The following is an 11,761-nucleotide window of genomic DNA, read 5'->3' as shown; positions in this document are numbered from 1 at the left end:
GATAGAGCCTTTATGACCATGTTGTGGGAATCACCTCACAAGAAGAGGGTAATTTTTAGTTTATTGCATAATCGCATTGCCCTCTCTCTTGATATCATCACCGCCATTGCAACAGTCATCACCATCACCATCGTCAAACGCCCAGCTCAATGCCATGGCTATAGCCAAATTAAAATGCACACTATACACCCCACCATTTGGTACATGCACCTACACTCACCCTTTGGTACATGCACCTACACCCACCATTTGGTACATGCACCTACACTCACGATTGGTAGCTTTCAATCTCTCTAGCCTTAGCCACCATCTATTCATCTTTCTCTCCTCTCTCTCTCTCTCTCTCTCTCTCTCTCTCTCTCTCTCTCTCTCTCTCTCTCTCTCACCAACTATCAACTCCCTCTCTTTGATCAACTATCGACTCTCTCTCTCTCTCTCTCTTATGGTGGTCCAACCAACCACTCTCTCTCTAAAGTTTTCATGAAACTTATGCTTGAGCCCACCAACCGGTTGTTGATGACCTGCGGTCCTCCTACTTCTCTCACCAACTATAAATCCTCTCTTTGATCAACTATCACTCTCTCTTCTCCCCATGTGTCCACCAACCACTCTCTCTCTAAAGTTTTCATGAAACTTATGCTTGAGCCCACCAACCGGTTGTTGATGACCTGCGGTCCCTCTACTTTGCATGGCCATTTTTACGTACGAAGTGTGCATGACTTGAGAGAAGTAGTAATGACACTTGCAAAAGCATTGGCTGGTAATTATTATCAGTGTAGATCACACTTATCACTCTCTCTTGCTCCCCACTGTAGTCGCCACTGCGTATAACAGTATGCCGCCCACCTTCTCCACCCATTCCCTTGGCATGCAGCACCCACCACCTCCCCCTCCCTTTGGCATGCCATGTTTGTTAAATGGCGCACATCTTCAAGGAAAGTGTGCCAGCCAATTGTCTCTTTCTCTCAGTTCTTGCCCACCGTCAACCCCACACCTTGGCCTCCCTCTTAATCTGACACTACTTCCCTACCACCCAAAGGTGACCATGCATGCTCATCGCCTGCAGCCATTGACTATGTGGCAAACACCTCCTTTCTCTTGAAGTGGCCATCCTTCTCTCTCGTGCGGTGAAGAACTCTTTCTTTATCTCTCTCTCTTTATCTTCCCCCTCCCACAACCACCTGCAACGGCATCCATTGACAAAGCTCTGCAGTGGTTGACCTTGACGAAGCTCTTTAGTGATCACAAGACTGACGCAATACTCTCTCAGGGCTGAGCAGGTCCTCGTATCCATGGACATCGAGATTTTTACAAGGAACTTTAATTCAATTCCTACATAGCAAAAAAAAAGACTTTCTTAGATAAAACTTGAACATATGTAGGAAAAGTCCAAACTAGTAAAAACGGAACCTTTTATTGTATATATATGCAGTAAAAATGACCCACATAATAAAACTATGTAGCTTTTTGACCAACACGCACAAAAAAAAAACTATATAGAATTTTGACCAACATATGCACAAGAAAAAACTACATAGTAATTCGAACGGAAGAAAATCTATATAGTAATATTCACGTTAGTTTTATATACAATAGCTAGACAAAAAGAGTCACGTAAGTGAATAACCTAAATCTAAGTTTTTTATTATATACAAATTTATTGATTTAATAATTAAAATAATAATATTATAATAACAACTCTCACAAATATGTCGTAGATCTTGCATCAAAGAAATTAAATCTTTGCATCGAACTCATTATGAATGGGTATTTGGAGCAGAGACTACCTCATAAGAAAAGAACAACATAAAAGAGTAGCTCAGAGTAGCTTTTTGAAGAATTCAATCTAAGTCATAAATTTAACAATTGAAAATAGTTGATGAAAGAATGTTCACCCTTTCTTTGGGTCTCAAGGTTACATTAAAATAATCAAATTAGCATAACATCACTCAACCACAATTACATCATCCACACTTAGTGGAGAAGAGTCACATTTGGAAATTCTAACTTTGTTTGTGGCCAAAAGGTACACTACAAATGATGAGCGCATTCCATCCACACTTTGCTCTTGACGATCTCCTGTGAAATCCGTACTACGCTTTGCTAGATTGAAACTAGCCTTTAACGTAATATACAATGCATCAACTATTGGAACCTCTAAAAACTTGATTAAAATCGTCTCTTGGTTGTCTTTATCAAAGTTCATATCCTAAATAAAAGTTCAATTGTAAAAAGTCACTACTTAATTGAAAAAGCTTAATCCATGCCAAAAGTTGAGTACAACTAAAATCAATCTCCTTACATATTCATGAGACCCATTTGAGAGTTCATTGAAGGCCTTTGTGTTTTGAAGAGTAACACTCTCATTAAGAACATTCTTCAGTACACTCTGTATGCATAGAAAATTGAAAGCGTAAAAATTTAGTTAGAGCTCTAGACTATGAAATTTTGGGCAATAGATAACAACTACCTTTTTCTTGGTGCAATCTTTTTTTGCCTTTTTAGTTTGCATCATATCCATCATCTTTTGATTCCACTTCATCAAAAAAAAAAAGTTAAAGCTCAAAGCATACAAGGATATGAAACATATAAAGTTAAAAGATGTGAGTAAACCTTAGGTGCACGCTTGCTCTTTCTAGAGCTCACATCCACTTGATTTTCCTCATGAGAGCTCTCAAAATCCATTTGTTCTTTAATGAGATCAACCTTTGCATGTTCTCAGAATAAAAAACATTAAATATATAGCTAGTTTAATTATTGTAAAGGACAATAACATAGACATACCTTTGTGACATCTTCAATAAGAGCCAAGAAAGAACCATTTGAAGCTAAAGCCTCATCCTCTTCTTCTACATCCTAATAGTAAATAACTAGATTAAAGAAAGTGTACAAAATAATTCGACATAGTATAAGTTGAGAAGACATATACATCTAGAAGGGCTTCAACTTGCATGCCAATGATAATTGCCTCTGAATAATTCTGGTCTTTCTCAAAGTCAATATGAGGATGATACACTTCGTCATTGATAGGTTGTAAATGATTTTCCTCGATCTACAATTCATGTATAACATTTCTAAATAACTTTAATTAAAAATAAACAAAAAAAATAAAGAATGTAGAAACTCCCACAAGCTGTTTTTCTTTGTCTTCCGCCTTTGCATTCACTAAGTCGGTTCCCTACAGAGCACAACTTCACATAATCAATCTTATTATGATAGCTAAAAACAATGGAAAATAATGATAGTGTGGCTTACAGATATTAAATTTGTGGTATTGACCAGTGTTGATTTTTTCTTTTCATTCTTTCGCTTTGCTTGCCTGTGACGCAAGAAAAATGTGTAGATGTCCTCCACTTTCCAATGGTACTCTGCACCACGGAATGTCACCTCCTCAATTTCATCATGGTGCTCTTGAATGAAGCTCATAAGTTCATCCTTCCCCTCTAGATTGTGCCGTAGGTCACAAAGCTTGGAATCAAATGCTTTCATCAAACCTCTAACAGTTCTTAGATTGGAGCAATGGACTGCATGTACACTGTCAGCGTAATACTTTGCAAGGAACTCTTTTCCATACAATAGTGATGGATCTCTATCACTTTTCTTGAGTGGGAAGCGAAAGAGTTGCTCATATGTTGGAACTGGTTTTTCAACTGTGTCTTCCTTTGCAACTTGTATAGCCTTGCTTTACCGTTGAGCCAATCTTCCAGCTGCCTTACTATTCTTATGATCAGCCTTAGAGGACTCTCCACCACTTGATTCTAGCTCTTTTACCCTTTTCTCTAGCATTGCTATTGTGTCTTTGAGAGACATTGTTTCAGATGGAGAAGCCATGTAATAGCTACAATGTCACAAGTTATACCTTAAATCATATAAAGTGTAAAGAAAACTTAAAAACCAAAAGAAAAATATTTTTTCCAATCAATTAAAGTATTTTAATGTTTGATACATCAAAGGCTAAGCACTTGTGCATCTCCAAACTACTGTCAAATTTAATTGTGCATCACTTCTTGAAGACATGCACCTCCTACTAACTACAATAAAGTCATGTATCACTACTTTGCATGAGTTCCAATCTCTCTCTTCGTACTGCTGGCTTTGTATTCTCCATGTACAATGATCAAGACTATCATGTACTAGCCAAGCTAATTTGCATTTTTTGCTTTGGTGGTCAATCTCTCTAACAACTGCGTGTACAAGATCATCCTCACCATCACTTTTGGTTGCTAGAACAATATCACCAACCTCTAACCAAGGGGGTGCATGTCCGACCTCTCCGAGAGTTGTAAGCCGCTTTCTTTAAATCAAATCCTTCACCTCATATGCTACTAGCCTGTTACCTGTCAACGGAAGAGGTATGAACTTATGCATCAAAGATGAGATTGGTCTTACACAATCCCAAGTGTACGGCATAGTTTGTTGTTGTACAATGCTCATTCGAGTTGCATGATGAACTATTAGTTCGTCAACCCCATTGTGTGAGGATATGCATTGTCTATAATACTCTGCCCCAAAATACAAATAATATTGACCATTGTACTCGATAGAGAACAATGTTTTTATCTTGGCCTTCTAATGCCCTACAAGAAGAGCATCAGTATCACCATTGTCCTGCTTTACAGTCACATGATCAACAAGTTTGAAAGCCTCACCCTGGTAAAGTATCTTTTGGTAGGTTGTGACAAGAGTATTTTCACCTTCACTAACTGTCATCGCCCACAATTGCTGAAAGTACCTTTTCTCCTCATCTGAAAGGCATCTCTTTGTGCATTTCTTCTTGGTTATACCAATCCCTTTGGCTCTAATCATGTTGTGGCAGTAAGCCGGTTCATAATCTGCCAAAATCTTATGCCATAGCTCCCTGGCTTTTGTTAGAGATGAGAGTTCCAAGAGCCCTTTTTCATGGAAGATAGGGCATTGTGGACTCATAGGATGCAGTAGAGTGAAATCATCTGGGAGTATCAACCTTTGGTGTAAGAATGACAAATTCCTCTCGTGCGGCAGGAACCCATCCTTCTCCTCTTGAAGCATGCGAGTAACCCATGTAAACAAAACGCGCTTGTAAAAGTGGACATAAGTTATCTCATTATTTTTTTAATTTGTCTTTACTCCCATGTATATGGAGACCATCCTTTCAAAAATGTAACACCAATATACATCATGAGATCCATGCCTGATAATGTCATCAAGCAATTCCCCATTCCCAGCAACATGCTCCAATGGTGAAGAGTTTGGACCAAAGAACTCCTCGCTCCTTACTCGCCAAGATGAGAACAATGATCGCATTATCTTGATACTCTCCTTGGTCCAACCCTTTTCACGACTAAAATTGTAAAATGTGTGGGCAATGTCTATTAGGAGAAGACCAAGCTCATACATGGGTCTTGATACCTCGTTGATGACACTCAATACATATGGCAAACACCACTGAACAAATTTTTGATTTTCCTCTACCTCAAAACCTTCAAAGTACTTGCTAGGAGTGTGTGGCCACCTGCCATTGCGAATTGATGGTGGTGCAAGCTTGTATACAAGCTTGCAACATTCATCCACCTTCTTTTTTGATTCATTTTGCAATCCTCGCATGACATTTGATGTATACTTACTGAAAAAATTCAATGGAAGAACATGCATTGTATCATACACCAAGTCACGTGACAAGTCAAATCCATATAAGTCAAAGAACTTCCACAACACTGACTCTCCAGATAGTCCTGCATGTGCAAGATTAGTCTCTCTTTGAGTTTGAGAGGTTGCTCTTCTGGCCTGAGTTACTGCATTGGACATTTCCAAAATGGAGCGTCTTGTTGGTGGATATCTTGCTTGTCGTCTATTGTCATCATAAACATATCGCCCTCTATACATTGGATTACTAGCATCAAGAGTTGCTTTGGGGTTATCTCTTCGACAACCCTGCTTGCCACTGTCCTTGAAGAGTCCTATTTTGCATTGGGCAGGATGGTCTCCACTCACCATCATAAGCATCCCGCGTAATATGCATGTCTGTTGCCGTTCAGTTCCCATGCCAAATATTTTGTTGACATCATAGTTGTAGTGTACTTTTATTCCTGACATGAACAAGTCTTGCAATTCCTCCATAAGAGGACGTAGAAAAGCACCAAATAGACCACTATTGTTTCGGGATACTTTCTTGGAGCAAAATGGGAGGAACAGTACTGGGAGTACACTAACATTGGAAGACTTGCCCATGTTCAAAATTTTTATCTCTACAACCCCACTATCTTTCTGTGTGGTGCGAGAGGATTGGAATCCATCCCAATGCAATAGAAGTGCTAGGTTACGGGGATCTCCCTGGAAAATTATTATTCCATATGAAAATAATCAAATTAAAAAAAAAGTAAATAAAAGTAGCATGCCAATATTTCTAAAACCATACCTCAATCAATCGCTTATTAGAGACTACACGTCTGCGACAATCTCTACATACAAAAATATATTCTTGAGTCTGCTCATTCCACCCTTGTTGAATCTCTTGCGGATGGGATGAAGGAGGAAATGTTGTGTACACCTTTTTACACCCTGGGGTTGTACAGATAACTGGAAGCTCAAATGTGGCATGTGGGTCCCAAAAGTGCTGGACTATACGACATTTTGCACCATCCCAAAAATCATGGATAAACTCCGGTTGTAGTTCAGGTGGCTTTCCCAACCACTTGTCTTGGTTTCTCCACATGGAGAGCATGCCATGACACAAAGACTTTCTCTTCAACATAAGCTCAATCTGTCTTCCAATTGGGAGATAATCAAAGGCTAGTGTCTCCTTGTGAGGCTTTTGACAACTTGGGCACCTTTCACAACATGCCAAGTAATCACGCTTCGCTTTCCTTTTTCTACTATTAGTGATGCATGCACAAATTTCCACACTACATCCTTCATAGTTGTCCTCCTTGCTTGGGCGTAGGAGCTCTGGCTCATGGCGATTCCGTTCTTCACCCATGCAGACTCTATATCGAAGAGGTTGTACCATACCAAGCCCTTGAAATAGTGATTGCAATTGCTCCCAGCAAGCAGGTACTCTATAGTTGCCAAACAAAAAACCATCCCAATCATGTTCAAGTCGAACCAAGATTTTGCTAAGGCTTTGATCCTCCCTACTGGAGTCATGCTTGCCTATTTTTTCCCCACCCATGTCACCGAATAGTATATTCATCCCATAATGTCTGGAATTGAATGATCTTTCATAAAATTGCAATTCCAAGCGGTGCATGATCTGGACATCTGGGTTGTTGGCAGTTTTCATCTGCTCCAGTTGTACTTGCCGATCTCACCTCTATGCCCTCTTCAAAGCCCTCTTCCACATTCAAAGAAGCATCTGATGGTTCCACATCTGGTATATTGTCATCAAAGTGTCTTACCTCCACACCATCTCGATTTACAAACCCAAGCTCACTTGCTAGATTGCCTGCAACACTCCTTAGTTGTGCATGCCTGAAAAATGTCATTTTCCCAACATATTTTCCACCCTGGCAAAATGCAGAACATGTACACCACATTCTTTGTGTGGTGTCATTGTCGGATGCACTCTGGAGAGGTGGTGTACTATCAAGCTCATTCACATTAGGTGATTGACCTTGAAGGGCTTCTAAATTTATGTTGTAATGGACATCTGGGTGAACTTTATGGAGTGCCTCCTGTTTTCTATGTTGAAAAAAGATGCTTTTGCTCAGCATTTGATATCCTTCCAATGTAAATGCACATTTATACGTGCATGCACACTTGAAAGTCTTGGAGGTGGAAGCCATGTATGCAGGTATCACCTAAATGTCATGAGCCATGGTTACACGGACTATATGACTCAAAAAAAAACTTTTGCACATGATGCTAGTGGCAAAGGTTGTAGTAACACATACACTAAGTCACAGATACAAATTAGATAGCACCGTGCATTCAAAAACTATTATATTAATAACATGCGTGTGTCAATATGTGAATGACCCACTCAAAGGTGGCAAAAGGACTATATGTCTGCCATAGTAATACTTTGCAAGAAAATTAGAGCACTGGACTGCATGTACATGACGCTAGTGTCAAAGGTTGTAGTCCCAAGTACTACAAGTCGCATATACACGTTGTTGGATCTTTTAACATAGATGATTTTAATCACAGCATGCCTGTATCACCTAAATGTCGTGAGCCATGATTACACGGACTATAGTGGCCCATAAACCACATTAACACATGATCCTAGTGTGGACCACTATAGTGCCACATACTTTAAATCGCAGATACAAATTAGATAAAACTTTGCATCTTTGTGCAACTTCAATAATTAGAGAGCGACATACATTAAAAGACTAATCTGAATACGCTTGTTGGATCTTTTAATATAGATGATGTATACATTCATGCAAGACACAATTTCTTGCTCAGACTGAGGCTTTTAATTACAGCAAGCCTATCACTTAAAATCCTAGGAGATATAGAATTACATCATGGAAAACTACTTTGTAATAATCAACTGGATTTAAGGTTTCCTTCAAAAGCACTAAAGCCATATTCTTGGGCCACCAACTGGTGTCATCTATAACTATTCTTGAAATGCGTATCGGTGGCCTTTCTCTCCCAAAGACATAAAATTTTTTCTCTGGCCAAACGATCATCCCTTCAAGATGACATGCTATCTCAACAACTAGTTCTTCTACTACTTCTTGTCAAGCCATAACCTACGTATGCATGTTTACAAGAACGAGCACCGTTAATAACATGCGGTGTCAATATGCAAATGACCCACTCAAAGGCGGCAGTAGGATGAATGTCCGTACTTACTCTTAGCGAAGTCTAAGCATAGCCTAAATCTCTTAAAAAGTTATGTGTATGCCATGGCTAAACGTCTCTCTCATTTGAAGAATATTTAATTTTGAAAAACGTTCAAATTTTAAAAAATGATCATCTTTGATTTTCTTTTCGAGTTACCTAGCCGTCTCGATGCTTATAAATTACATTCCTTTTTGCTTTGTATACAAGAGACACAAGCGTTGGTGTATGTCTTTGTGCATGTGATATGGAGGCGGTGTGAGGGAGTTAGTAATATTGGAATGAGCTACAACCCTCAATAAAGGGATATTGACAAAGCAATGGACAAAGCTCATGGCTTTGCAAGGTATTGACGTCGCATCGATGGGCTTAGAGGTACTTAGAATTCTCACAGAATGGGTTGTGGTTGCGGTTACTAAGGTTAATGTGCATTGCTCCTTCCAGAATCATACTCAAAAGTTTTGCTCACGCCTTACGTTTCAAAACTCTCTCTCTCTCTCTCTCTGTCTCTCTCTCTCTCTCTCGCTCTCTCTCTCTCTTTTTGGGGGGGAGAACTTGCTTTTTATATTATAGTAATCTACAATCTGTTGTCACACTGATAGCTTTTGTATGATCCATACCACTTTGTCTCTGAAGGCTTGATCAATTAAAGAGAGCATCTTCCGTCATCCTATCTCTAATGACAAACATGGGAACTATATGATTGCAACTCTGGTCCCGATCAAATGTACATTGATTTCTCATATTCCATACAAACTATAAGAACCATACTCTGAAGGATTGTAGTGCAAACTCAAGTACTCGATGTTCTGGGATTTGGAGCTTGAAAAAGGTCATCTGATACCTAGATATGGAGATCCCCCAAGCATCATACCACCTCCATTTTGCCCACTTCCACCATTCCATAACAGGCTTGCATGACCAGAATACATGTCTAGTGGTTTCAGGACAAGAGTATCTGATGCATTTTCTAGAGGTAATACCCTTTTTCTTTAGATTCATGGCAGTGGCCAATACACCTGTGAGAGCTCTCCACAAAAAAAGTCTGAATTTAAACTGGTTAGGAATCAACCATACATCTGCAAGAGTTTTTTGCCACCAATATGCATCCTAATGAAGGGACCATTGTGAATTACATTTCACAAAAATATTTGGTTTTGGTAACAACAAAGCATATAAGACAGAGGTGTTAGCGGTCCACCAATTAATTGCTTGATTAGGAACGTTCCAATCCCGCTGTCGTTCTTCCATATTGAGAGCATCTCTAAGAGGCAAGCCGTGAATCTAAGCACATAGTTGATGCCAAGGTATTCTGAAGCCAAACCCTAGTCTATATTGTCATTTGGTATTCGAAAAGAGTTTCAAGTCGAGGTTAGAATCAACCATTTTTTGAATTTGATTGAGACCTTTTCTGTGCATCGACAGTGCAACCTTACCCAAAAACCTGGCTAGTGGGTTTTAAAAGCAAAGCTCTAGAACAAGCTCTCCGCCCCCCAATGAGTTTCCTGTACACCTAGACCTACCTTGCCAGACCAAAGCAGAGCATATCATCTTCCAAGAAGATATTAGCATGCTTGACACGTCATATCCTGTTTTAAGAGGAGCAGATGAACAACTTTATCCCAGGCTGACATATTCTAGATTCCATGGAAGTAAACAACTGGTTTGTCAACCAGCTTCCACAAGAATAAAGCCCAGTCGGTATCAGAAGCCAGCATATGCTTCGTAAGGGAGGTCCTCTTGGCCTGATCATGGACCTGTAGATTCAAGATGTTTAAGCCTCCTTGAGAGTATGGTACTGCAATTTTTCTCCAAGCAACCAAAGCATTGGAAGATCGATAGGAGTTCCACAAAAAGCTAGCCAAGACTGAGATGCATTTCTGAAGAATTTTATCAGACCAGATGTTCAAGGGCAATAAAACAACAGATAAGGCATGAGAATACTATGAACGATTCTGAGCGTGACATGTAAAGGCCATTCATCATAGTGCCAAGAAGCAATTTTAGCCAACACTCTCTCTAGAACCCACTGTTGCAAGTGTTTTTGAGAGACCATGACCCCAATTGCGTAGCCAAGGTGTCTAAAAACATGACCCTTAGGAACTCCTTTCCCATACCAAATCAGAGAGTCAAATAACCAAATTAGATTTACATAGTTTTAGTGTAAGACCAGCTGCAAGAGCATACATATCTAGAGTTTTCATACATCTGTGAATATTGATTTTGTGGGCCTTCAAAAATAGAAAGGTGTCATCCGCAAACCCTTTTCCCGGGATGTCTTTACCTCCTAATTCGAGGGTTTGCAAATAGCCGTGTTGTGCCAATTGATCCATGTATGCATACAGGGAGTGGGAGGTCACAACAGAAAAAAGAGGGCTAACGGCACATCCTTGTCTTACCGATCTGGAAATGTATATTTTGTCCGAGAGTCTACCATTAATGCTCAATCTGGAGTAAGCATGTTCACCAAGCAGAGAGATACACCTGCTGATCCGAGGGCCAAACCCCATACCTTGCATGGTTTGCTGCACATAGTCCTAGTGCACTGTGTCAAATGCCTTGGCAAAATCTATCTAAAAAATTACCATGTCTTGTTGTGAAGATAACACATGCTCTATGCCCAGCTGAATTGTCAAAACGTTATTAAATATTGACCTCCCTCCAATGAATCCTGTTTGAGCTGGGTGAATGTGTTTTCTGAGTTCGGGACCAATCCTGAGAGCAATGGATTTTGCGAGTATTTTATAGAGTATCCCCACCATGGTGATAGGTCACTAGTCCCTAGGGTTTTAGGGATCCTGCACTCAAACAGGGCATCATCTCTCTCTCTCTCTCTCTCTCTCTCTCTCTCTCTCTCTCACACACACACACACACACACACACACACACACACACACACACACACACACACCACACACACACACACACACACACACACACACACACACACACACACACACACACACATACACACACACACACACACCAT

At 39.9% G+C, this 11,761-nt stretch overlaps 2 protein-coding genes and 1 pseudogene across 2 annotated transcripts; all 3 read right to left on the bottom strand.

Annotated features, from left to right (window-relative positions):
* Nucleotides 1–1,945: 1,945 nt before the first annotated feature.
* On the bottom strand, nt 1,946–7,688 carry LOC147461489 (uncharacterized). Its single transcript, XM_086501066.1, has 9 exons — nt 7,161–7,688; nt 4,650–5,019; nt 3,256–3,797; nt 2,930–3,052; nt 2,785–2,856; nt 2,614–2,706; nt 2,471–2,536; nt 2,303–2,389; nt 1,946–2,209 (listed from the first exon to the last, which is right to left on the bottom strand). The coding sequence occupies exons 3-9, from the start codon at nt 3,487–3,489 to the stop codon at nt 1,946–1,948; spliced, it is 939 nt and encodes a 312-aa protein (XP_086357192.1). The 5' UTR covers nt 3,490–3,797; nt 4,650–5,019; nt 7,161–7,688.
* LOC147461490 (uncharacterized) lies at nt 4,245–5,784 on the bottom strand (annotated as a pseudogene).
* Nucleotides 6,383–7,760, bottom strand: LOC147461488 (uncharacterized). Its single transcript, XM_086505751.1, has one exon. The coding sequence runs from the start codon at nt 7,256–7,258 to the stop codon at nt 6,383–6,385; it is 876 nt and encodes a 291-aa protein (XP_086361877.1). The 5' UTR covers nt 7,259–7,760.
* Nucleotides 7,761–11,761: the final 4,001 nt, after the last annotated feature.

Source organism: Adiantum capillus-veneris, chromosome 3 (genome assembly GCF_014529385.1).
Source record: "Adiantum capillus-veneris isolate H3 chromosome 3, ASM1452938v2, whole genome shotgun sequence".
NCBI lineage: Eukaryota > Viridiplantae > Streptophyta > Polypodiopsida > Polypodiales > Pteridaceae > Adiantum > Adiantum capillus-veneris.
The sequence above is the reverse complement of the archived record's forward strand: the minus strand, read 5'-3'. Positions and strand labels throughout refer to the sequence as shown.